This window comes from Motacilla alba, chromosome 17, assembly GCF_015832195.1.
Source record: "Motacilla alba alba isolate MOTALB_02 chromosome 17, Motacilla_alba_V1.0_pri, whole genome shotgun sequence".
NCBI classification, from domain to species: Eukaryota; Metazoa; Chordata; class Aves; order Passeriformes; family Motacillidae; genus Motacilla; species Motacilla alba.
In genome coordinates this window covers 4,905,458-4,930,546 of record NC_052032.1, presented here as the reverse complement: position 1 = coordinate 4,930,546, position 25,089 = coordinate 4,905,458, and the positions used below count along the sequence as shown (strand labels likewise).

General features: G+C 41.3%; 1 protein-coding gene across 2 annotated transcripts in view; it reads left to right on the top strand.

The window, feature by feature from the left end:
* CDK5RAP2 (CDK5 regulatory subunit associated protein 2) overlaps positions 1-25,089 on the top strand; it is a 70,788-nt gene that overhangs the window by 31,136 nt on the left and 14,563 nt on the right. The window contains exons 18-29 of one of the 2 annotated variants that reach the window (XM_038156250.1): positions 264-392; positions 4,462-4,557; positions 5,131-5,178; positions 5,782-5,966; positions 8,081-8,543; positions 11,203-11,467; positions 12,835-12,951; positions 15,085-15,682; positions 17,582-17,814; positions 19,928-19,976; positions 20,733-20,917; positions 22,079-22,204. In XM_038156250.1, coding sequence (XP_038012178.1) covers positions 264-392; positions 4,462-4,557; positions 5,131-5,178; positions 5,782-5,966; positions 8,081-8,543; positions 11,203-11,467; positions 12,835-12,951; positions 15,085-15,682; positions 17,582-17,814; positions 19,928-19,976; positions 20,733-20,917; positions 22,079-22,204 — 2,494 coding nt within the window. The remainder of the gene's footprint in view (positions 1-263; positions 393-4,461; positions 4,558-5,130; positions 5,179-5,781; positions 5,967-8,080; positions 8,544-11,202; positions 11,468-12,834; positions 12,952-15,084; positions 15,683-17,581; positions 17,815-19,927; positions 19,977-20,732; positions 20,918-22,078; positions 22,205-25,089) is intronic. The other variant, XM_038156251.1, reaches the window with a different exon arrangement.

Genomic DNA, 25,089 nt, shown 5'->3' with positions numbered 1-25,089 from the left:
CAGGTTTGTTCTTGCTACTGAGTTATGAAACTTGTTACCTAAACTTTATAACTGACTGTGAACTACAGTGTTCCAAATGAAGGTCCCTTGAACACTAATTCACAAATACAGAAGCATGTTTCTGTACCTAGGGAGATTAACACAGGAGCAGATACACAAACCCAGTGCAGCTTGCATTTAGCTGGAGATTTATCTGCCATCATTTGTTTTCCCACTTTGTTTGCATGTTACGAGTTCTGCTTGTTCTTCCTTTGGTTATTTAGGTTGCTGACCTGCTCCTGATGGTCAAAGAGCTGCAGTCAATTAATCAAGAACTTAAGGCAAGACAGTCTGGCTGTTGTGCAAAGGAGTCTCAAGGAAAGGAAGCACTGGAAATACTAAACCACAGAGAGGTAGGTTTTCTGGTTTAAAGTAGTGAGTCTGACTCTCACATCTCATCTGCCTTGTGGAGTCGTTTACATCTGTGCAGGAGTGTAAAGCCCTTGGGGCTGAGGTTGCTAATTCCTTATAATAACTTTTTAAATTAATGATGTAAACAACTTTAACATGTTAGCACGACAGAGAAGCAGCTCAATGCAAGTGTTCAGTGATGTGTCAAGTTGATTTTAGGGAAGCAACATACTCATTTAAATATTAATTGGGTTTGTGATCTATTTGTTTTGTCAATTGAAAGGGAGGGAAATAGTTAATTTTACAAAGAAAGCAATATCTTAAAAACCATTTTAGTTATTCCTGAAGGTCTGTTTGCTATTGCATAGTCATTCTCAGGCTGTGTCTAATTATTTAAGAGTTTCCTTCAGATCTCTTCAAAATAGGAGGGTTCAGTGTAGCCAAAACCCAAAGAACAGAACTTCAGCTCACCTAAACATGTGGCTATTTCTTCATATAGAATAGAGAAGTACCTAAAGAAGGGCCAGCACTGTAGTGGGTTGCTGAGAGGTGCAAGGAAATAATCCCTGCTGGGTGTTTCATTCATTTCCCCAGAGCTGGGACTGTTCTCAGCTGTGGGGGAGGAGAGGCCTTGGCAAAATCCTTGCACTGGGAGCATTTTGGGTGCTGGGTCCCCACGTGTGTGTGAGTGGTGAAGGTTGTCCAGGAGGTTCTGGGTGACCCTTCCAGCTTGGAAAGTATTACTTGAAATGTGGCTGGTAGTGTTTGTCTTTATGTTCCTTTGTGGCTTTTGCTTTCAGTTCCATCGTTGTGTAGAATGTAATGAAGGGGAAGGAAAAAATACAAAAGGAATTATGATAGTGCTGGTATTTTGTGTCTCGAATTCTTGAATTAAACTCAAAAGAGCAAGATTAGAAATAGTTTGAATCAGTTCTATGCAGGACTGGCTGATTCAATTCCACTGGGACTGTGGAATTAATGTTTTTTTTTCTGCAGAACTCAGGGAAAAAGCTCCTGTCTTTTCCTGGATGTGCTGCAGGTATATTGGGACAGTCACAAAACATTTTTGCTTCTTCCTTTTTAAGACACAGTCATGCTGTCTTTAATTGAGGTATATTTTAAATTAGAAACAGACCTTTAGGTGTGCCATGGTTTTATTGAAACAGTGAGTTTATGTGTCACTGAGAGGTTTGGGAGAAGAGCTGGTGGGCCATCCCTCTCCGGGTGCCTGCACTCTCCATAATTAACATTTTTAGCAATTTGTCTCGTCATCCTGCAGAGGGCTCTGCATCCCCGTGGATGCCACAGTGAATTCCAAAGGAATTCCTGTCCTGTGCCAGGATTATCGGGACAGGATGCTGTGTGCTCCTGTTCCTCTCGGCATGACAGGTACATACAGGGCTGCTCACTGAAGAAACTGCAGAATCAGGTGTAAAATGACACAGAGTGAAGCTTGTAAAATATAAATAGACCTTAATGTTCTGGGAAAGGAAATAAGAAAGTTAAATATGGATTTTAATCAGCGCCAGAATGACTGTAGTACTATGGAGCTCAAAAATGAAAGGATCTTTAGTTAAAAGTTTTTAGTTCAAAAGCTATCTTTTTATTAGGTGTGGCAATAAACGACAACCTGGATATTGGGCTGTGGCTGTCCCAACAGTGTATTTTGCATATTAACAACCACTCTCAAAAACCCCTTACATTTTTTTGCTGTTTTTTCAGCTAGAATTTGTTGGCAGGTAGTGCTGGCGTGACACTGACATCTGTGTTACATGAGGAGTTTGGATACGGGATCTTCCTCAGGGTCTTAAAATGCTCCCATCCTGCTTTTCCTTCCCAAAGGCAGAGCAGAAATCAGGAGTGTGCTCGGTGGTGCCTCTGCAGGCTCTGACAGCCCCTTGTCCTCTGCTCCTTGGCTTCCTGCTCGTGCTGGGAGGGAGAAGGAGGAGAGGAAAAAGTTGCTTTTGTGCTGTCCTCTGAACATCTGCCTTCTCAGAGAGGAGCAGCCTCAGTGATCTCAGCCTTCAGGGCTCTGGGGAGCTTTGCAAACCACACACACCAGTGCTTCACTTAGGAGAAACATTCTCCTGGTTTTCAGTCTCCACGGAAGTACTTGCAAACAGGCAGCTTATTTTTGGTAGACTTATCTTTCTGGCCTTGAGACACTTACTTTCTTTTAATATTTTGTTGCATATGAGGTCATATTCCTTGGAGTACAGGACCTGTCAGCCTCTCAGACACAGGACCATAGGATCAGGCTCAGCCTGCAGTGATTTATTGTCACAGTGTATTTACAACCTGTTGGTCTTATGCAGTAATTTCATTAACGAATCCTCACTTACTAAACCAAATACTAGCCTGGGAAAAGCAGATACTAAATAATGTTGACCCATAAAAGGTAGTTGCATTGCATGGATAAGTTACATGTGCAAATAAGTTTATTTTCTATACACAAATGTAGGGTTTTTCCTGAATTTCCTGAACAAGCAAGATTCAACCTAAATAGTTTTTTTTTTTTTTAAATAATAGTTAAAATTATTGGATTTTTGGCATCCCATGATTACAACAAAAATTTTTTTTTGTAATGCATGCCCTTGTTATATACCCTAAACCTCTCTGTGTCTTTCACCAGCTTTCAAATTGTCTTTACTCTGTGTTATCCTACAACAAGTCTGAGTGAAAATACCAAGATAACCCAAGCATGACTTGGAAGTCAGTTTTCCATATAGAATTCTAACTGTAAAAGGCAAATGTATTAATACTCTGCACCATCCAGTTTCTGCCTTTTAAAATTCATACCTAAAACCATTAGACTTGCTTGTACTGCAAGAGGTTCAGAGATAAAAGGGGTTTTCCCATTAATTTAGTATATATATATATGTATATTTTTTATATATGTATTTATGTATGCATACATTCAATGCATACTCAATTAAAAAATCAAAATCAAACCACACACATCCATTCAACTCCCAGTGCTCTGAGGAAGCAGAACTAACTCTGTCCCACACAGCTTGGGATCCTCTGTGTCAGGGCTGTGTCCTACCCATGGATTGGGCATAACTGGAGTTTCCAGAGGAGCCACAGAGATGCTCCAAGGGCTGGAGCCCCTCTGGAGCCAGGCTGGGACACCTGGGGGTGCTCACCTGGAGAGGAGAAGGCTCCTAGGAGAGCTCAGAGCCCCTGCCAGGGCTTAAAGGTGCTCCAGGAGAGCTGGAGAGGGACTGGGGGCAAGGGATGGAGGGACAGGACACAGGGAATGGCCTGAAGATGAAGGAGTGCAGGTTTAGGTGGGATATTAATAAGAAATTCTTCTCTGGGAGGGTGGGCAGGCTCTGGCACAGGGTGCCCTGAGAAGCCTCTGGATCCCTGGAAGTGCTCAACAGCATCCAGCAAAGCAAAGGGGTTCTGTTCCTGCTCTCAGTGATGCTGATGTCAGGGACCTGGGTGCTGCTCCTGAAAAAGCTGAGTCCTCCTCCTCCTCTTTGCTCAGGCAATGAGATGGGTTGGGTTCTGTGGGAAACAGGGAGTAAAAGATGATTTGGCACCATTTGCTGCAAATGGGCAAATTTAGGCATAGACACAGCAGATTGTAACCTTCAGTGGCACAGTAAATCTTTCTAGTGTACAGCAAGCCACATGTGCTTCGTTTTAAAAGCATCTATTTCCTGAATGCTGGAGAAGAGCCTAAATTGTGTAGCAAATAAAAATAAATTCTGGAAATTGGAAAATAAAATAGGCAGAATGGGGACACAACTGAGGATACAGAGCTCCTTTGTCACGAGAGGTTAAATGGTTTTTATATGTTCTACAAATTCTGAGGAGGAAGGGTTAAATAAAAATGAAGGAATGCATAAGATAAAGTTTCATTTTATTTGATATGAGTAATTCCTGGGGTTTATATTAATTTTCTTTGATCTTGTTGAAGGAATCTAATTCAGTGTTTGTTACTTTGTATTACAGGCTTTTTTATTTTTCTTTTAAGACATATCACTGACTTATTTATGCACGTTTCATATCACAGTATTTTTTTTTGTGCTACATTTTCACATCATTCCATACTTTGTGTAGTGTCTTGAAACAACAGAGAAGCCTGTGATGCAGCCTGAAGATGGTGACAATGACAGGAAGGTGCAGAACAGTCAGTTTTGTGAGAGGGTCAGTCAGGTAGGAGCATTATGGGACAGTGCTCCCTTCCCTGCATGCCTTTAAAATGTCTTCATTCTCTTAGAGCATAAAGTATTTTGCAAACAAAACATACTTTTCTTGGTTTCTGATTTTGCTTTCAACTAATTGTTGTCTTCTGGAAGCTTTTTCCTGTATTTCTGGGCTGGTTTTGCATTCAAGATTGCTTTCATTGTCTTGTGTTTGAGTACTCATAGTCACCCTGAGTGGGGATGACAGAGTCCCTTGAAATGGTGTTTTCTGCATCCACACAGGTTGAGCTCCTGCCTCCATTGCAGTCAGGCCTGGAGTACAAACTGTGTGAGATTCACTTGCTGTGATTGAGGAACAAGCCCTGTAGATCCTTCTTTAGGGTTGAAATGCTTGATAGCTTGGTAAATGGTAAACTGTGTTTTCATACAAACAGGAATCTGCTGGCCTCTCAATCTAATCAATGGGAGATAAAGCATCATGGAATCATAAAATAACTCAGCTTGCAAACTGGTTTGTCATGTTGAAGAAGGATGATATTTTGCTCTATGAAATCTGTAATTTCTGTGTTTCTCTGTTTACCAGGTATGCCTTCAAGTGTCTTTGGATTTTCCTTGTGAGGTGGATAAACAGGTAAGTGATGTATTGTAAAAACTCTTTTGGCTCTTGTTGCTGATGGGAATTGTACCCAGATGGGCCCAGATTGAATTCTCATGTCATTGCTGCAGATTTTGATTGTTTAATTGGGGTTTGAATGACTGTGGAGATCCCAGGTAGAAATTCCCTTGGACACATCCATAATGTTTTATAAGAAAGTTGGCAGCTTGTAAATGCTTCCAGGTTTTGTCCTGTCCCAGCCATCAGGGCTTGAATCTGGAGATCCCAGGACAGAATCTGTACTGTAAATACAAATGATTCAAAGCTGAGCTAATAAAATTGTTAGCTGCAGTCTGCAGGCAACATTCCAGAAGTTTCATACCTCTTGTTAGATAAAGACCTTCAGGGAAATCTTCTTACTCCTTACTAAACAACTGATCCCTATGAATTAATCATATGAAATAGATGTTAATTAGCTTTTCTATTAATAAATAGTCAGCAAAATGTCTGTGGGTGCTTCTTAATGTAGATAAAGAGCATCAGGAATTACAGAACCTGATTACAGAAAGATTACAGCCCTGAATTTAATAGAACATTGCATACCTGTGTAATAAGACAATGTTTGCAATTTTTTAACAGATAACTCCATCAGGCTATTCAGAGAGTTTCTGCAAAGACAGACATTATAGGAGTCCAATTAAGCCTCAATTTGAGCATGATACAACTGACAAACACTTGAGAACAGGAATGAGTGAACATGAAACAGAAGAGAACTTGCTCACATCTCTTCTAAGAGAAAATAGAACATCTGTGCTGGAATCTACGTGAGTATGAGGGATGTGCACTGCTTTTGACAGTATTTCTATTTGAGAAGAGAATAAGGTAATTTTGCTAAAGTGAATTTAGATAATGGCACTGTCTAATTTACCTGAGAGATTGGCAAGGCACCTTCAGAGCCATTTTAGTCTATCATGCAATTAAGTAATTAGGAAACATACTATCAGTAGAAATCCTTAAAAAAACCCCGTTGCAAGAAAGAAACTCTGCAAAGTTTCTGAGCCAGGGAGCTTTACTGCAGAGACTGATTGTTTCCAGGATGGGGTCTAACAGAGTCAAAGGGCTTAGTTGACAGTAGCTGGTATTTTTCTTGAAAAAATCAAAATATCTGAGAGCACAGGCCAGTGAAAATTGGTGTGGTAGAAGAGACAACACTTTACTGCTGTAAAAAGAGCATGTAAAAGGATCTGCAGATGGAGGAATTGGAGTTACAGTGACTTTTTACAGGGATAATTTTGAATGGATGGTGCTGCACACTGAGTGCCCTTTGCCACTTCACCTGGGCTGCCTGGACAGGGCTTTGCTGCTCTCAGGTTAGGGAGTTGGGGCCCTGTCCTCACTTGACTGATGGGTTCTTCCAGTGCCACCACCTGTAGGACTGGCTGAGCTATGTTCTCAGCTCTTGGGTCACTTTTCATGTAGGAGAAAACACTTGTGGATCTAAATCTATACAAGCCCTACTGGCACCAGTGGAATTCAAGTGTGTGTGTGTGTGTGTTACACTGGGGTTTGATCAATTCCCAGCTGAAATGCTCATTCCCATAGGAACTGGACAATGCCAAGCAAGGCAAACCACTCACCCTGACTGATTCAGCCCAGTTTCATGCTCACACCGCTTAAATCTCCTGGTTGAGCACTGAGTTATAGTTTGCTGTAGATCATTCTCATGTTCCTTTCCTTGTCCTGTAGCTCCTTTTCCTTCTCTAGTTGCTTTCCTGGTCTCTGGCCTGACTATGTGCAGAATTCTGTGACTTTTCCAGTGCCTGTCAGTGCTGGGAGCAGAATCTCCAGTGGAGTTACACAAGTCAAACCTTGGTTTCTGTGTTCACCATGCTGCACTTGGCTTCACTCAGGCATTTCTGTATTTTCACATTACTATTTAAAACTCTCCCAACAGGCATAAATTGTCTTAGTTGTCACAGGAGTAGTTAGTGGTGAATGAGGAGATGCTACTCCCTTAGAAATGAAGAGAAAACATTGTTTATTTGTTATCTTTACTTAAAAGTTGGCTAATGAGTAATTCTAGCACCGTCATCTTTACCACTCTAGTGTGTAATTTTTCCTGTGTTCAAGTATAAATGACCAGGCTGATGGGTGATGAGCCTGTGCTTTGCATAGCTGAATTCTCACTAATGCCATTAGATGCCAGAGGAAGCCATAAAAAGCCTAGTTAGCTTCTACCATTTCAAATGCTAAATGATACAAATGCAGTTGTTTAAAACTCTGGTTTCTATGTTTAATGGCACAAACAGCTCTCTATTGGACACATGAAATTGTCTCTAGAATTTCAGAGCTTGCTTGTGCTTTAAATGCCTCTTATTTGGCTTCAGTTTCTCTTAAAACACTGCTGTCCATGAGCTGCTGGTTATCCACGGGGCAGTTTGGTGTCTGTAATGAGCTGGTTTTGTAGGCTTTTTGGCTGATTTCTCACTTTTCATCTTCCCTGTTCCATTAGAAATTCATGGAGGAGTAGATTTGCACAAAAAGTCAACATCAGGGCCAGGAGTTGCACTCTGATGGTCTTTGTGGGTTCTTTCCAACTTGGGCTAATCTATGATTATATGGCCTAGAGTCTGGTGTGGTGTTGGTATAAATTAACTTTTAAGGTAGAGAGTAAACTTTTTTGAGAATCCATTCATATTTCTTATATTGCTGTGTTAAATAGGAGAAAAGCCACGATGAGGCAATTCATGATACAATTCATGTTGTGAAAAGGTTCCAGAAACTCTGTTAGTGAGTAATTCATTAGTGAGTGAAAACAGAACCTCCTGGGAATTTCAGATATGTCACAACACAGCAGAAGGGTTTCTTGGAAGGTATTTTTGTTTGCTTAAATAAAAATCTAAATTCATGTCTTTTCTCTCCTCTTTCCTGAGTGCAGCAGACAAGAACAAATGAAAATTGTAAATGAACTGTTAGATCATCTGAACACGACAGAGGAAGAATGTTCAAGTGAAGATATAGAGAAAAAGGATGAAAAAGATCTTAGGCAAATGATTATTCAACTAAGAGCTCAACTCAAACATTTCAAGCAGGTCACTAAATTCTTAAAGCAGCGAGTAGAATTGAAATCAGCTTTTGATGGGGAGGAGAAGCTTTATCCAGATGCAGTGCCACAGATTAATAAGGCGAGTCAGTTGTTGAAAGTGGAATTGAAAGATGCAGCTATGCAAACAATGACTTTAGAGAGTAATGTCATGAGATTCAAACATGAAGGCAAAAAAGGAGCCTCAGAAGAAAAGTCAGAATATTCAAGATTAAATGCAGAAGCAGAACATCAGCAAGAAAATGTGTATAAGAAGGGTGAACAGCATGAAAGACTTTCTTTTACTAGAACAAATGAAGTAAGTTTATTCTCTTTTTTGTACTCAGGGAATAGATGTATAAAAGGGAAAAAATATGTTTCATTTCTAATATTAAATCTTGCTTTTGTATGATTTTTAATATTAGGAAAAGAGATGTAAGCCAAATATATTTTAGATAATTATTCTTAATGTTCAGAGCTTTTCATCTCCTACTTCAGCGTGCTTTAGAACATTAATTAATTGAATTTCAATCCTCCCTGGGACCACATACTCGTAAATATTTCAGCTTTTGGAAAAAGAGAGTCTGTGTTTCTTCATAATGTACACAACTAGAGCATTTGGAACTGATGAAGTCTAAATGGCAAAAGTGTTCTAGAAAATTCCAGATTTGCATCACATCTGGGAGCAAGCTCTGGAGGGGTCAGTGGGACACTTCCACAAACTCAAATCTTAATTTTAGGCTTTTTTTACCATCCTGTCATTGTGTCTTGCTTCCTGAGAAGTGTGGCCAGGAGTGCCCTGTGGCACGGGGCACTTTGTTGTGTTTGTCTGGGACCTGAGCGCACAGAGCCTGTTCTGGGAGCGCTCGGGCCAGGTGAGTTTTGAAGCTTCTGTCTGCAGGCAGTGTGTGATCCCAAACAAAGAGGTGGGAAAACAGTGTCTGCTAAAGACTTCTGTGTATTGTTTCAGCAGCAGTGATGGAAGTGAAGTTGAAAACTCTTTGAAGATCTTGGCTCCTGCGGAGCAGACAAAGGGGAGCGTTGCTTTTGATTTTGTGCACTGCTAACAGGGAATGTTGTAGCACCTTCTGCAAAGAGTGGCTTCCATGACTTTAGTGATCAAGAGATTTCTGAGAGGCAGCAATTAGGAGTGGTTCATTTTTATCCTGGCTTGTTCCTCTTGGGTTCATTTTTCTGAAGGAAGGGGCGTGTAAATGAAGGGATGTTGATAAGGCTTTGTCCCGGCCGTGAAGTGGCAGGACAAGGGGGAATGGCCTGAAGATGAAGGAGGGCAAGATACTGAGATGTTGAAGATGGGATATTAGGAAAAATTCTTCCCTGTGAGGGGGGTGAGTCCCTGGCACAGGTGGCTGCCCCTGGATCCCTGGCAGTGCCCAAGGCCAGGTTGGACATTGGGGCTTGGAACACCTTGGGACAGTGGAAGCATGGCAGGGGTGGAATGAGAGGAGTTTTAAGGTCCCTTCCAACCCAAACCATTCCACAATTTTTTCATTCTTCCTGCAATTTTCTTTTCTTTTTCAAGTTCCTGTTTTCCCTGAGTTTCAGTTTGCTGTTCTTATTCACCATTTTCCAGATTCCTCCCTGGTTTAATCAGTGGCACCCTCAATGCAGCCCTTGAATGAGTTGCTTTAAAAGCTTTCTTGTTTGGACTAATGCACTGTATCTTTGGCTTTGGAATGGCTTTTATAAATAATTTGATGTAGCCAGCTGAAGTGGCCTTTGGGTAATCTGGGTGACAAATGTGTCTGTGCCACAGCCCTGAGACAGCTGGAAATGGTTTGGTGTTATTAAAGCAGTTTAGTTAGCTGGAAGTTCTGGATTTATTTTGCAGCCTGTGAAGGATACTGTTCTCATATATGTACAAAAGGAATTGAGGATGGCATTTGGAAAATGGAACTTGCTTTTTATGATTTTAAATTGTGTAAAGACTGTAATTGCTGAGAAGTGAATGCGGAAAGGTATTTCAGAATACATTGGGTGGTGAAAGAAATTAGGGGACTTAACAGCACTGGTGGAGCAAATGAACAGCAAAATTATAAACTAAATCTATCTGAACATGCCATTATTGGTTTTTATTATTATTATTACACACAATTCCATAACTCTCATCAACACATGGCATGCTTTTATCTTTCTGGAGGCAGCACTGGTTTATGCTGTGGGGTTTAAACAGGGAACATTTATTTTATGCAGAGTCTTCCAAAGGTGAGAGGATAAAATGTAGTGACTTAAGAAATGCAGCTTCCCCCAGCTCCAGTGAGGGAATGTCTTTTACAGCAGGAAATGGGAATCCTTTAGAAGCAGCTTAGAGAGTGGATGGGTGGAGAGACTGGTTTTGTTCATAAAGGACTTCTCTGTGGCAGAATAATTGTCCTCTGTGGCTGATGCAAAGTTATGCTGATTTTCTCAAAGCTGTGCAAGTAGGACATGTTGAGTGGAGACTAAAGGAAGAAAGGAAAATAAGCTTAGGAGTTGTTGAAAAATGAGGAGGATCCTCAAATTTAAAAAAAAAAAGGTTTTAAGGGAAAAGTTGCTGGGCTGGCAGACATTTATGATACAAATGATATAAAGTAGCAGTTAGAGAGGTCAGTTTGGGTGAGAAGAAGCTGTTTTCCTAAGGCAGCCACAAATCCAGAGCTAATTAATACACCTGGTGGTTAAAAGCCTTTGGTAGGCACTGCTGGATTTGCTGTCCTGCTTCAGGAGCTGGAAGGTTATAGATGCATGAACAGCTGGGACTTAGAGAAATTTGTACCAGTGGAATGGGTGTTTTGCCTCTCTGAATGTTTACTTCTCATGTAGCCAAGGGTATTGCAATTTTATTTTCCAAACTAACGTGACAGCTGCCTGATTTTACAGGAGAATTTTTATTTTTCCTGGACTGTTTGTTTATACTTCCTACATTTGACTGTTGCACACGAGTCACTAACAGCCCATTTTTTCCATGCCTTTTTCAGGCTGGCTCAGCTTCCCTGCCCAAGAAGTCACGGCTGCCTGTGCTTGTAAGATCCTGCAGAGCATTAGGAAATGTCCCTTTGAACTCCTGGCTGCAGAAATCAGCTCCAGAAGCACAGCATCCTTCCAGGCCACCTCCTGAAGGTCTGAGAGCCTGTGAAATACAAACCAAACCATTTCAGGCACAGCCTAATGGAGAGGTACTGCGTGAGTCTGGAGCTGAAAACCTTCCAGAGGAGCCAGCACAGGGAAACCCATCAGGGAGAGGTAAATAAAGAACAAATCTGGTGACTCGTGGTCCTGCCTGGAGTAGTGGCAGCTTCTCTTGCAGCAGAAAGTAAATGCAGATCATCTTTGCAGACTACAATACTGCTTAATCTTGCAAGTTTCTTAAGCAGACAGATATGTGTAGACCTTGAAAAAAAAACCCTTTTTTTTCTGTTTGCCACTAAGATGTAAAGCAGCTTTTAGTGGGACAGCAAGTGCTGTGTACCTGTGTAAGGTCTGTAATAAATGGTCACAGGGTGCTGCGTGTGCACACATACAGCAATGTTTGGGTAAATAAAAAATTTCCTTAATAAGATGCCAAATTTAATGAAAACTGCCTGTAATGAAGACAAGAGAGTATAAAAAATCCTGATTTTGTTTATGCTGGATAATTAAAGTTTTCCAATATTCCACTGATCAGTCAAGTCAGCTGTGTCTGTTCCCACTGTGGCTGGGTTAATTTAAACTCAGTTGTTGACAAAGTAGTGGGATCAGCAAAGTATGACAAATTGTAAGACAGAGCAATGGGTATTAGATAAAGATTTGGGGTGGTAAAAAACCAAAAATGCACTTAGCAGTTCGATTAAAAACTGAGTAGGGGTGTGAAGGATAGGTAAGGGAGAGTAAATGTAAAAATAAGACTCAGACAAGTGGTGGGTCAGCCACTGTCAGACCCAGAGGCTGCAGGGAGTGTTGTTAAAAATAACATTGTTGTGGTAAGGCACACATATGGTACAATTTGTTATAAATACTTTGGGTGATGGGACTGGAGCAATTAATTCTGGTAGGTGCAAAAGCCATGGAGAATCCTGAAGGGCAGGGTTTTGAATTAGATCCTGAAAGGACTCAGGAGCTGCAGTCTGTGATTTCCTTTCCACTCAGTTTTTTTCCCCTCGGGTAACAGCTGTGCTGCACACTTGCTGATTCTGAGACTTGCTGCAGTGATTGCAGCAGATTGGTTTGTGATCAATGCTCACATTGGAGAAACTTCTGAGCCTTTTCTCTAAGCTGAACATAAAACATTTAAAAATGCACTAGAGATTGATTTGCTGTTCCATTACAAAGGGGACCTGCAAATGTTTATCTTCATTTGTTAGTAGGAGCCTTTGCAATGAATTCTGAGTGGTTACCCTTATAATTAGTTCAAGTATTTAAAGATACTCATATTATCAGTAAAGATTTTCCTGTTCCAAACTGTCAGAGAGCCAGGTTTGTGTTTATGAGGTGTGGCTGGTTTTTTTTACTTTTTTGATTTTATTTATTGATTTGGTTGGTTGGTTTTGATTTGGTTTTTTTAAACTGTCCCCACTTAAATTTTTTTCAGTCTCTTACTGATTTCTCTTTTACCTTTCCTCACTATTCTCCAGTTGTCTCATTGCTCAAACTGGATAATACTGAGACCCAGGTGGAGTTCCAAGATGTTGATCCAGGTACAGAGGACAAGAATGAAAATGTGAAGGACAAAAATCAGCAAAACTATCAAGGTAGAGCATTTATATGGTACAGAATTAAAAAAAAAGGAAATTTAAAAGCTTCAGTTTCTTCTGAGTTGTACAAAATTGTAAATTGCTTCAGGTAATCATCTCCCTTGCTGTTATTTGTGGGTTTTAAATCTGGTTTTCTTAGCTGCTATGGATTAATTGCTCCAAGAATCCAAGTTGGTCTTTCAGGGTTGTGCTTTCAGAAGGGCCACAGGGATTTATGAGTCTGGTTTCCAGTAAAAATAATGAGTTGTATGCCTGACTCTGATCTCTGTTGCTAATGACCTCACTTCTGAACTCCTCTCTGAATTAAATGTTTGTTACTGCTTCTCCATCTAGTTCTGAACTATTGGAATGAAGCAACTGAATGATAGAATTTTGCTTATCTGAATTATTTGAAGGCATTCGAGTAGGCTGAAACCTAATGGAATCATTTAATGAAAATGTAAATAGGCTTAGTGCTGTGTGTTCCATGTTTGTGCATCATCCATTAGTGTTTTTTGGGAGTGCTTGAGTAACCTGGAGAGCACTGGAGAGTGCAGAGGATGTGGCCAATTCTGTAATCCTTGGGTGTGCAGGCTCCTGTGGGGGTGTGCACACGTGTGCACAGGGAGCTCATTAGTTCTCCTTTTTAATTAAAGGGCACTCTTGCATTAAAAACCACAGCCAGTGCTCTGATCTGGAATATCTTTGTTAGGATCTGGTTTTATTTTCTCTGTCTGTTATCTGGAAGGATGCATGGAATCAGGGTTTCAGAGCTGCATTTCACCTGGTGTTGGGGTTTCTTGCTGTCTGTGTTACTGCAGCAGAAGTTAATGAATGCAGTGTTGCATTCCCTTCTTGTGTCCTCCAGAATTCATACCCAGGCACTTTCCTGGGAGCACTTCCTTCCTTTGGAGTGCCACACAGAATGAGTGCAGAGAGAGCATCCTCTGGTCTTGATGTCAAATCAGAAAATGGTTTGGGTTGGGAGGGACCTTAAAGCTCATCCCATTCCACCCCTGCCACGGGCAGGGACCCTCCCAGCAGCCCAGGCTGCTCCAAGCCCAGCCTGGCCTTGAACATTCCAGGGATGAGGCAGCCACAGCTTCTCCGAGCAGTGTTGATATCCCAGAATCACAGCTTCATTTTATTCCAGCTCTTAGGTAATATTTATTTTTTATTCTCATGGTCTTGGTCTTGGTCTTTCATACAGAGCTGCTCCCCCTGAGTTTTTGTTTTGATTTACAGCTGGAACCTGGACATTCAAATTCTCCATGGAAACCAATCTGAAACTATTGCAACCTGTCTGAAAGATCAATGAATTGGCTCCCAAAAGGGAAGTTGTAATTCAAAGTGATCTTTTGCAGAACTAATAGAAGGGGAAAATTTAATTTACTGGTAACTAGAAAATAATCATTTTGCTGGCTACTTACACCTACAGCCCTCACCATGCAGAGAACTCTAAACATGGATCATCTGGAGGAATATATGGCTTTTATTGGGCTGAATCTGAGGTGATTGCATTACTTAGGGATGGCAAAGTCACCTGAGGGATGTGATGTTCACATCAAATGTAAAACCTTTAATACCAAACACTTAAAGTGGGGTTTGTTTAGAACACCTTTTAAAAAGAAGTTATTATAGCCTCCTTTTCAAATCTGACTATTTTGTTGGTAGTCTTTTTAAAAATCCACTGACTTTATGCTGCAATTGATTTTGTATAGATTTTTGAAGTGGGGAGGAGAAGAATATTTAATTAGAAGCTTTAGGAGGAACCGTGTGAAGTCAGTCTTCTTTGCCTCTTGTTTGAGGTTTTCATTTTTGTGGCTGGAAAGGTCTGGGCTTCATCAGTGCCTGATTCAGGAGAGCACATGGCAAAAGGAATTTTCAAGCATTTGGGAAGAGAAAGTTGGTTGTATTTTGAGTATTGTTTATTTGAAAGGTAATAAAGGGTTTGAAATATTGATGTGCAAATTGAATTAATGGCAAATCATGGAGAGAGGTCAAAAGTCCCAAAGTAATAAAGTATAGCTTGTAATTACCTACATTTGATTCTGCTATCATAGAATTGAAATAATTCATTCTAGTGCTTTTAAGAACAGACTGTCAGATAAAGAAATACTAATACTCACACACAAGCCTCCTGTTTTTCAGAAATGCAAAATCATCATAGCATTAGCAATGGGAATATCCAGAGTTCATTAAAAGAGGTGGATGAAGAGCTCTATCCCATGGGACACGAGGACATTGACTCAGCCCCTGCACCTTCAGGCTCCAAGTGCCTGCATCCTCACCAAGGGAGTGGAGCAAGAGCAGATGCACTCCATGGCTGTGGAGCCACAGAGGATATAGAAGAATTGAAACAAAGAGTTAAGAATATGCAGTCTGAGCTTGAAAAGTACAAAATGTTCCTGCTGCAGCTGCAGGGCTCTGACCAGCTCTTGTTCAGTGGTGTTTCCCATGGAGTTGGGAGGGATGCAGCCCTGCCTGTGGAAGGGTTTGTCACACAAGTGCAAGGTACAGCCGTGGAAGGAGCCCAGCCATCCTCTGGTGTCCCTCAGCTGGATTATGAGATCCACACCAACACCAGGGATTCTGAGTCTGTGCAAGCACCTGACACGTGGGCAGCACAAAGCCTTAAGGAGCTGCTGTTGGCCAATGAGGCAGAAGTTGACAAAGAGCAAGTTGTGAATATGCATCTTGATGAAATGTATCCTCTTCAGAGCAGTCTGAGAGCAACATCACCATCCAAGTGAGTAAAACTGCTGCTCTTTGTGGTTCCCTTTTGTAAACAGCAATACCAAAAGCATAGCAAGGTGAGATGAGGGTAATTTATTCGCAATGTTGTTACAGTAAAGGCTAAATTTCACTAACATTAGCATAAAGGAACTGAAGTGTTTTGTTAAAAGACCCCCTAAGTACAAAACTGATAAATTTGTGCCATCATCTGTGCCAGACACATCTGTCTCTCCCACACCTCAGGCCCACAACTCTCTTTGCTGTGAGCTATCCTCTCTGGAGCCAGCTCAGATCTCAGGTTACCTGTGAGACAGGCTCACCCATGTCATCAAAGCACCACAGTCTGCACCACTCAGGATATTTTCAGGTGCCAAGTGTAGGAAAATGGAACAGCCCATTTAAGGCAGAAGTGGTTTTGTGGGCAATGGGCTGGCAGATTGGTGCTGGCCCTTCTGTCTGAGTGCCCAGACTTGATGTGTAAACATAAGATGTTCACGCTCTAGTTCCAGTTTATTTTGCAGTTGAGGGCTGTAATGCCTTCCTGTGAAGGATGTGAGAGGAGATAAATATAGAACTAATGAATGAAATTTTATAGCATAAGCTCATAAGCTGGAAAATCATTTATGGGAGACTGAAAAGTATCAGTCTTGGATTTTGTATGAGACTTGGGGCAGTATTTTGGCTGCATATGTACAAATTGCAAACATACAATGGGGGATCATAAGAGTGAGCTTTTTTTAACATCCACCCTCCTTTTCTCCCTTTTAAAATATTGTTATTGTGCTGAGGGCCTGTGGAATACCAGAAATTGTAACAAGGAAAGGCATTCAGCCTCATGCCTTTCTTCCAAATGCTTGAGTGGAAATATTTGGAGACAGTGAAGAACCACCAGCATGGACTATTGTGTGTGTCTGAGGCTCACTCCTGTGAAATACAGTGGTGTTACAGAGTCCATAGGAATTGACATCCCTTGAAAATATACCTCACCCATTTTACAAAGAAAGATCTAGCTGTGAATTAAGGAATGAGACCCTGTGGATCACTCTGAGGTTTTTATGGCCACTGTCTAGGACAGTGTCATGAGTCACAAATGACAGCCCCCAAAATGAGTTATGCATCTCTTCCTATACAAATGACAGTAAAAATGCTGTAACAATCCACATCACTGTAGATTTTGTTTGATTCCCTGCATCTTTTAACATCTCCTTTTTTCCCTGCTAATGGATGATTCTGGAGAAAGAATTCTGCCTGTGGTACAGACAGTGGCAGTACCAAGGGGATGCCTCCATTTGCAAGTGTAAATTCAATAAATAAATTCAGTTGATCCGAGTTGAGATTTATATCCTGGCTTGTGGGGTACAGGAGTTTGGGCACCACAGTGGGTGTCATTGTTTCTTGCAATACACATGCAGAGATGTGGAGAATTTTCAGACTGGATGAAACCATCAGTTCAGAAAGTCCAATAACTGTTTTGGCAGGAAATAAAGTTTCAGAGAAGGGACAGTTGTCTGCTCCCATAGGGAGTCAAGAAAACCACAGAAGACCAAACAAAAAAAAATCCCCAACCAGTCAGGAAAAATATGTGTGTTCTTGAAAACAATTTACACTCTTTATTTAGTTTAATTTGGCACCTCTGCTGTCATCCATGTTCTTTCCAAGCAGGCCATCAAGTCATCCCATTAGTTTTGGCCCATTTTATAAATGATGCAGTTAAGTGAAGGAGAATAATCTCTAAACACCAAACTCAACAGGCAGAGACAATACATCTCTCATTGTGGCTGTTAAAAGCATTTTAAAAGCAAATCGAGCCACGTAAAATTATAGTTTGGGAATATAAGTTTAATTCCCATTTTATTTATATTTAAATGTCATTTATGGCCAGCAGGCTTTACAGCTAATTTCATTTTCTCAGGTATGATTCGTTGGTTCACTCACAAGTTCGGGAGCTGTCCTTCCAGTGCCAGCAAATCAAGGAGATCCGCCGTGGCTGTGCCACCTACCACGAGCACCTCACCAGCCTGGTGAAGGCCTTTGAGGAGCTGCTCCAGGCCAGTGATGTTGATTATGATGTTGCTGAAGGCTTCCGTGAGCAGCTGAACCAAAGTGTGCTGCTGTTTGAGAAGCTGGAAATGAAATTCCTCTACGGTGAGCAGCAGTGGTTTGTGCTTCTTGTCAGACAGATGAACACCCTGGAAATGGGAAGGATTTTATGTGGCTGTTGGTGAAAGGAAGCCTTCCTTGCTGTTGGTTGCTTTGGGATGGTTTATGGGGAGGAATGTCATGGATAGTAAGATTTTTATGATCCACAAGGAATCACAGAATTGGAAGGGACCTCTGGAGATCATCCAGGGTCACCTGCAGCCGATGCCACAGGAACTTGCCCAGGTGGGTGTGGAATATCTGCAGAGAAGGAGACTCCACACCATCCCTGGGCACCTGTTCCACCCTCAATGTAAAGAATTTTTCCCTTACGTTGAGGTGGAACTTTTTGTGTTTTGCTTTGTGGCCATTGCTCCTTGACTGGGTTTCACTTGTGTAGCTGTTCTCTTTATTGACACCTGCTATCTGGGGTCATCCCAACACAAACATATCTTAACTGTGAAAAAAACAGTGGTTATATAAAAGTTTTGTCACACATAGCTTCAGGGTTTCTTGTTTCAGGGAACAGCCCAGCTGACTGTTGAAGACACCTGGGAACACGAGTTAGTGCTGGGCCTGGCACTGCTGGGGTAACAGATGAACTCAATGTTCTAAAGTGTCTTCTCCAACCTAAATTATTCCATGATTTTCCTAAGGGACCTGCATCTTGCTGCCTGCTAGTCTGTCTGGTGGAAAAATGTATGCTGCCTTTCATAAGAGAGCTAAAATACAGCCATGTTTTGGAAAATGAGCATCACGATTGACATTTGGCACTAGAAGGAAGAGTATAACCTGCATACTGCCTTCAGTCTGTAGTTTGAAGAAAGTTAGCAGGAAAGTGATGGAAAAGGGATGCTGTTGTGAGGAACAGCAAACAAGACCTTTTCCTGGTGTCACGAGTGCTGCTCTTGCTGACCCAAAGAACCAGCAATCCTTCACAGATATCAGCTGCAGGAGCAGAACACTTGAGGTGCCTGAGATGGGGCCCTGACCCTCCCATCCTCCTGGAGCTGGCTCTGGGGCTGCCTTTGCTCAGCCCCATTTGGGGCCCAGCCACGGCACGATCTGTGGTCTGCCTTTCACTGCAGCTCGTGGCAGGATGCTGCAGTTTTGATTGCTCATATAAAGCAGCTGTGTGTGAGAAAAAGGTATTACAGCCTTGTGTCAGAGCAGGGTAATAAAAGGTTGAGTGTATTCAACGATTTCGGTGGCTACAGAGATTCCTTGCATTGCAAATGAGAAGACTGTAGTGAATAAACATTAAATGCCTTTAAACCAACAGATGGTATCCTATATACTATGAAAAGTCACTGACAACTGAGACAATTCAATATATCTAACACAATGGTGCTGCATTGAATCACACATTAAAGTAAAATGATGTTTGTAAGGCTGTAAAGAACATCCAGTGTACTAAGAATTGACTGTAAAGAAGAAGCATGAGCAGCTGTCTGTCTCTGCATTTCCATCCTGACCTTCAGTTCATTCCCCTGAAATTTCAGCTGTGCAACTCTTCCCTGCCACTTTTGCTTAATTGCACAAAAATTTTAAAATAGGGGGAGCCAAGGTGACGCCACCAAGCTCTTATTTCTTTATTCAAATTGGAGTCTGAGTCCAGATCTCTTGCACTGAATTGTGTCTGTGCTCACACACAATTCCACAGAGAATGTGGCAGGCAAAATCCTGTGTGTGCTCCTTCATTAAGGATGACTGGTTAGCCTGACTCCACAACCAGCACAAAAAATCCAAGTGCAATGGAATTTCTTTTATATAAATGTTGTTGAAGAAGTAACAACATGTGCCTGTAATCCTTTTGCATAGAAACACAATTATTTCAAATAGGTATGCTAATTAAAACACCAAGGTTGTAAAATCTGGCACCTGTGGTCCCTGATATTTTTTTTTTTGTGAGTTCCAGAGCAAAGCTATTGCTTGGTTGCTGGGCTATAAATGGTTTTGCTCATGTACAGAATTTGACTCTAATACAAAGTGTGCTAGTGTCTGTTGACTCCTCTAATTTCTCATCAATTTACTACTCTGTATTTAAACAGAGTGAGATGGAGGGGGGGAAATTGTAATTCTCAGTATGTGTTTTTAATCAGCTGTTTCTGCTTTGCAGGAGAATCCATAGGTACAGAAGTCACTATACTTTATGAATTAGCTCAAAGGTAAGAGTGCAACTGAACGTTTAGCAAAAATATATTGTTTCATCAACTGATAAGGATACTCCACGTTTTGTAGCATGTTTAGCTGTTGGGAAGGGCTTGCTTATTGATATCTATTTTGTTAATAAAACATCCATTGAAAACAGTTTAAGGCTTTTTTCCCCACTTCTCACCAAGCTGGTGAGATACTGAAAGGGAAACACTGGGCCATCAGGGTTGTTCTTTTCATGAACAAAAACAACCATGTCCACAATCCACTGTGGTGCATGCTGAGACATGATCCTGGTGCAGGTGCCAGGGGGGACAGTCCCTCCTTGTGTGTCCCCATGCCCTTGGAGCTGGCTCAGGGTCACTCCAGTGCAGCACTGCTGAAGTTCATTATTGTCACAGCACCTTGATGCTGAAGGTGAAGAGAGCAGGTGTTGTTGTGCTGTGTTTGTTGGTTTTCTGCCAGCCTGGGATTCTTCTGTGCTACAGAAATGCTCAGCTCCCTGTTCAAGGCAGCTTGAGGTCCCCTGAACACAAAGGTGACTGCCTGGTGCTAGAAAATACAAAGTAGGCTGGAGGGCCAGTGATTGTTCCTGCTGACTTCAGTGAGCTCTGAATTTCAGTCTTGATACAACCTCTGGTGTACAGTGGTTTTTCATGCTCTGTCACATTAGTTTACCTGTAAATCAGTGTAAATTTGGCATCCTTTGTTCACTTTCCAAAGTCGTAGAATAACTTTTATATTTTAAACCATTTTGTTTGGCACAAAAGGAATAATGAGAAGAATGCCACCATGTACCAGCATCTGCAGGGTGAGTCTCCTGTGCCATCTGCTCTTCACAGCTCGTCTGACTTTGATGTGTCAGAGAAGTCTCCTCTTGGCTCACCTGAGCACAGGCATGACCTGGAAGGCCAGCACAGCACACTGCCACTTCTGCCAAGCAAGTTTCCTCCAGGTAATGTTTTTCCCATGGAAGATTTGCTGGATGTTGGGAAAAGCTGATAAATAACACACAAGGGAACTAATTAAGAAATAATGAAGAATGTTTGTCTGCCTCAGCTTTCCAGTTCCTTGCATAATCATTGCAGTTTCAGTGATGAGGCACACAGAGATGGCAACCATCTGAATTACCCTGTTTGAGGCAGTTAGTTTGTGTCCTTGTTGTTTTAAGCTACCAGCTTTTACATTGCTCCAGACACTCTTTAAATAGACAAGTTATAAAGTGAAAATAGACAATTGTCAAGATATTATTATGTAGAAAAGGAGAGATTTTCCAATTTTATAGGAGCCAGTGTTGTGTTTCCTTGAGAATTGTTAAGTGCTGCATAATTAATAAGTGGTGTCATGTTTGACCTGGATAGTTCCACTAAACACAAGTGATGCTTGCAGAACTTTATCGGCAGCAATGAAAATTTAATAGCTGAGCTGGCACATCCTGTTCAGGGAGAAATATTGCAGAGTAAACCAGGAGTGTGTGACATGGATAAACTGACACATCACACACTGACAGGTAGAACAGATCAGCTCCTGAGGAAGGATGAAACTCGCAGCCAGTGGAAGAAAAATTGTAGAGTAGCAAAGCAAGAAGGAAAAGGTACAGTAATGAAACTTGATACAGCAGATTTCTTTACTGTGGAGTGCATTGTGTTAGTCAAAGTCAAATTTCTCTCTGAGTTACTGTGGGAGCTTCCTATTGTTGTAATAAAAAGTGTGTGCTGGTGGTGTGTCGAGCCAGAATGTGGAGCTGCATTGCAGACCTTTGGATTCTTTCCTCAGTACAGGGAATGTTTAAGTAGATGAAATTGTTATCTGTTCCACTTTTGTAGAAAGAAGAAATCTGAAGAGCCTTAAAGTTAAAAAAAAAAAGAAAAAAAGTTAAAAAGTTAAAGCCTTAAAGTCTGTAAGTAAGAATGTAGAGTAGGAGTTGTCACTGAATGCATGGTTTGAGCACTGTACAGGAAAAGAGTGTTGTGGAGTCAGATATTCAATATCTGCCATTTTTAACAGCTCTGTGTCATCTTCCAGAATTAACACCCATTAAATTTGACAAGGGTACATAGTGTAAAAGAATGCAATCATCTGCTCTAAATAAGAAGTGGTCTCTTGCTTTATTTAGAGTTATTAATGGAGCATCTGCAAGAAATTAGAATCCTGAGACAGCGTTTAGAATACTCCATAAAAACTAATGAGAGACTGAGGAAGCAGCTGGAGAGACAAGTAACAGACAAGGAACTAGATCAAGGTAAGAATTCATTAATGAGAAACTGAATCCATCTTTCCTGCTGAGAGCCTGAGGGATCAAATGCCAGTGGAAAGGTTTGGAGACACTGTTCTCTGTTCTGGTGTTCAGCATCTCTGAAAGCCAAGCTCTAAAGTGGATTTAAAACTTTTCACAAGCAGCCAGCTTTCACTAAAGATGCTTTTGGAACACCTTTTGAAGCACCCCATCCCTTTATTTTTCTACACTTTTCTTCACTCTCCTTCCAACCTTTTGCCCCATAGGAAAGTTGATTAATATGCAATATTACTCTGACTGGAAGCAGGTAATAAATACAGAGATACTTTCCTTTTCCCCAGTTCCACTGGTATTGACATTAGATTCATTACGTTTTACATCATCCCCATGATCCATTTCTGTTGTTGTTTAAATGGAGGCAACCTGCACATGGCAGTTTGCTTTCAGGGATAATTTACAGTGATGGAAAGGTGGATAAAAAGCATCCATTTCATTCCTGAAGTATTTACACTGCTGGAAAGGCATTCTGTGCTCGTGAAATAACCACACTGAAACACTTCCAACTCTTTTACAGCTTCATAAAGATTCTGGCAAGGGCATCCATTAATGCAGTGAAAGTATATTTTCTTTATAAACTGTCTTAAGCCTTCCATCTGTCTTCTTGTTGCTTTAGCACATCTACCAATGTGTGCAGGAGAAATTTGGAAAAGTAAAGGAAAAAAGCAGCTACCTGTTAGAACAGCTCCTTTTTGTCACTGTGTTCTTTCAGTTCCTGTTTCTCTCTGTATCAAAGATCTCTTTCATGCTATCAGATATGCACATGCTCTCTTCCTAGCGAGGCTCCTTTTTCCTGATAGATGAGCTTTCTTTGACTTTTGGTGTAAATAGAAACCCTGAAGTGAAGCTGAGAGGATTCCCAAGGGCAAGTGGCAATGGTCTTAAGCTGAAGGAGAGCAGGTTAAGGTGGGATATTGGGAAGCAATTGTTCCCTGGGAGGGTGGGCAGGCCCTGGCACAGGGTGCCCAGAGCAGCTGTGGCTGCCCCTGGATCCCTGGCAGTGCCCAAGGCCAGGCTGGAGCTCCCTGGGACAGTGGAGGGTGTCCCTACCATGGCAGGGGGTTGGAACTAATTGAACCTTAAGGTGCCTTCCACCCCAAACCATTCTGTGACTTGCATTCAACAGTTTTGCTTTTAACTAAATGTCCTTAGTTTGTTTTCCTTTAAAACACACAGGCCAAGTTGTAACATATGTAAATGTTTATGGCAACCTGCTAAATTCATGATATTGAATTGTTTGTTCAACAGAAGCTATTGCATAGATTTATTCTTGTCTGATAAATATTGTATGGCTGTATATACACACATCTGCCCATTGTTCTTGCCATGTTATTTTTAATATTTAGATTATTTAAGTATTTAAATGCCTCTGGGCTTCCAGTATCCTATAAATGACTCAAATGCTGGTAATGACTACATCATTCCTGTGGAGCTGAGGCTTGCAGTGCAAGTAGAACTAAAATAATTGCTTCAATAGTTTCAAATGTTAGGATTCAAAACAAAATCAAAGGTTTAATTTTGAGTGTCCTAGGTTTCAAATATTCTTAACAGCAGTTAACATTAAAAGGGGGTTTATTTGCTTTTTTTAACCCACAAACAGCTGATGTTTCTACTCAGACTTCTTTTCAGCATTTGAATGCCTTTATTTTGCTTTCCCTGGGAGTGAATATCTCCTTCTCCATTGCTGTGATTTTCAATAGTGCCTTTCTTTCAGTCAGTGTTTCCTTTGAAACCTTCAAGGTATGCTTCCTTAGCACTCACTTTTTCAGCACAAAACAGAATGAAAACTCAAGTGTATTGCAATTGTGGGCCCTGATGCTCCACTTTCCTCTGCTTAGATGGACCTTTGCCTCTGTGGAGAGAGTAATTGATGTCAGCAGGGCTCTGCACACAAGCAGCAGTCTCAATAGTGGGTCAAATTGTGGGATTGTGGCCCTATTACCACTGGCTCTACATTATCCTTTATTATGTAAGATAACCAATAGTTATATTCTAAAGCCTTTCAGTAGAACTGCAATAGCATAACTTTTCAAATAGCATAAAGCTGGTAGATGGGCAATAAATTAAATTAGAATCAAGATGAGACCATCAAGCCTTGCCACTTCAACTTGGATTGCTTTGTTACAGACTGAAAGGAGAAAGCCTTTTGAGTTCACATAGCTGCCTCAACTCTTTAACATATAGATAGTAAAATGCCATTAGTGCCAGGCTTCCAGAGCCTTTGAGTCTTTCAGCAGCGACAAGAGGTTCATATCATGGCACACTACATCCCAGTTAGGTAGTGGGTAAAAGCTTCAATTGGGATTACAATAAAATGAGATTACTCAGAGGAAGTGCAGCACATCAAATTGAATTGAACTGCCAGAGCTGAAAGGCATCCTCCTCATACATTCAGCTAATTTTTTTTGCCAGCTGGTTATTTCTCTATTAACCAAATAGTTGACACTCATGTACTTATCTCGGGCTTTAAAGTGTGGGAGATACTGGGGTAACCAATCAGCTGAAGAATGCTTTCACTCTGGTGGGTCCTGAAGGGTTTTAGTGACCATGAGAAGGTTACAAAGGGCAGTTACAATGACTTGACTTGCACTTCAGAGGCAGCACCTTGAGAGTGGGACGTGGCACTTTGCAGGCTGTGCTGCACCAGTGCACATCACTGGGAGTGACTAGCACCACTGCAGTGCACTGAGGATTGCCTGGGCTGGGGTTTAACTGGCTGGACACAGGATTTGACACTTAAGAGTCACTTGCCTAGTGCACTAAGGTCCTCAGAGCAGGATTCATCACCCTTACGTTTGTCAAAGTCAGACATTTCATTCCTGCCAGTTACCCAG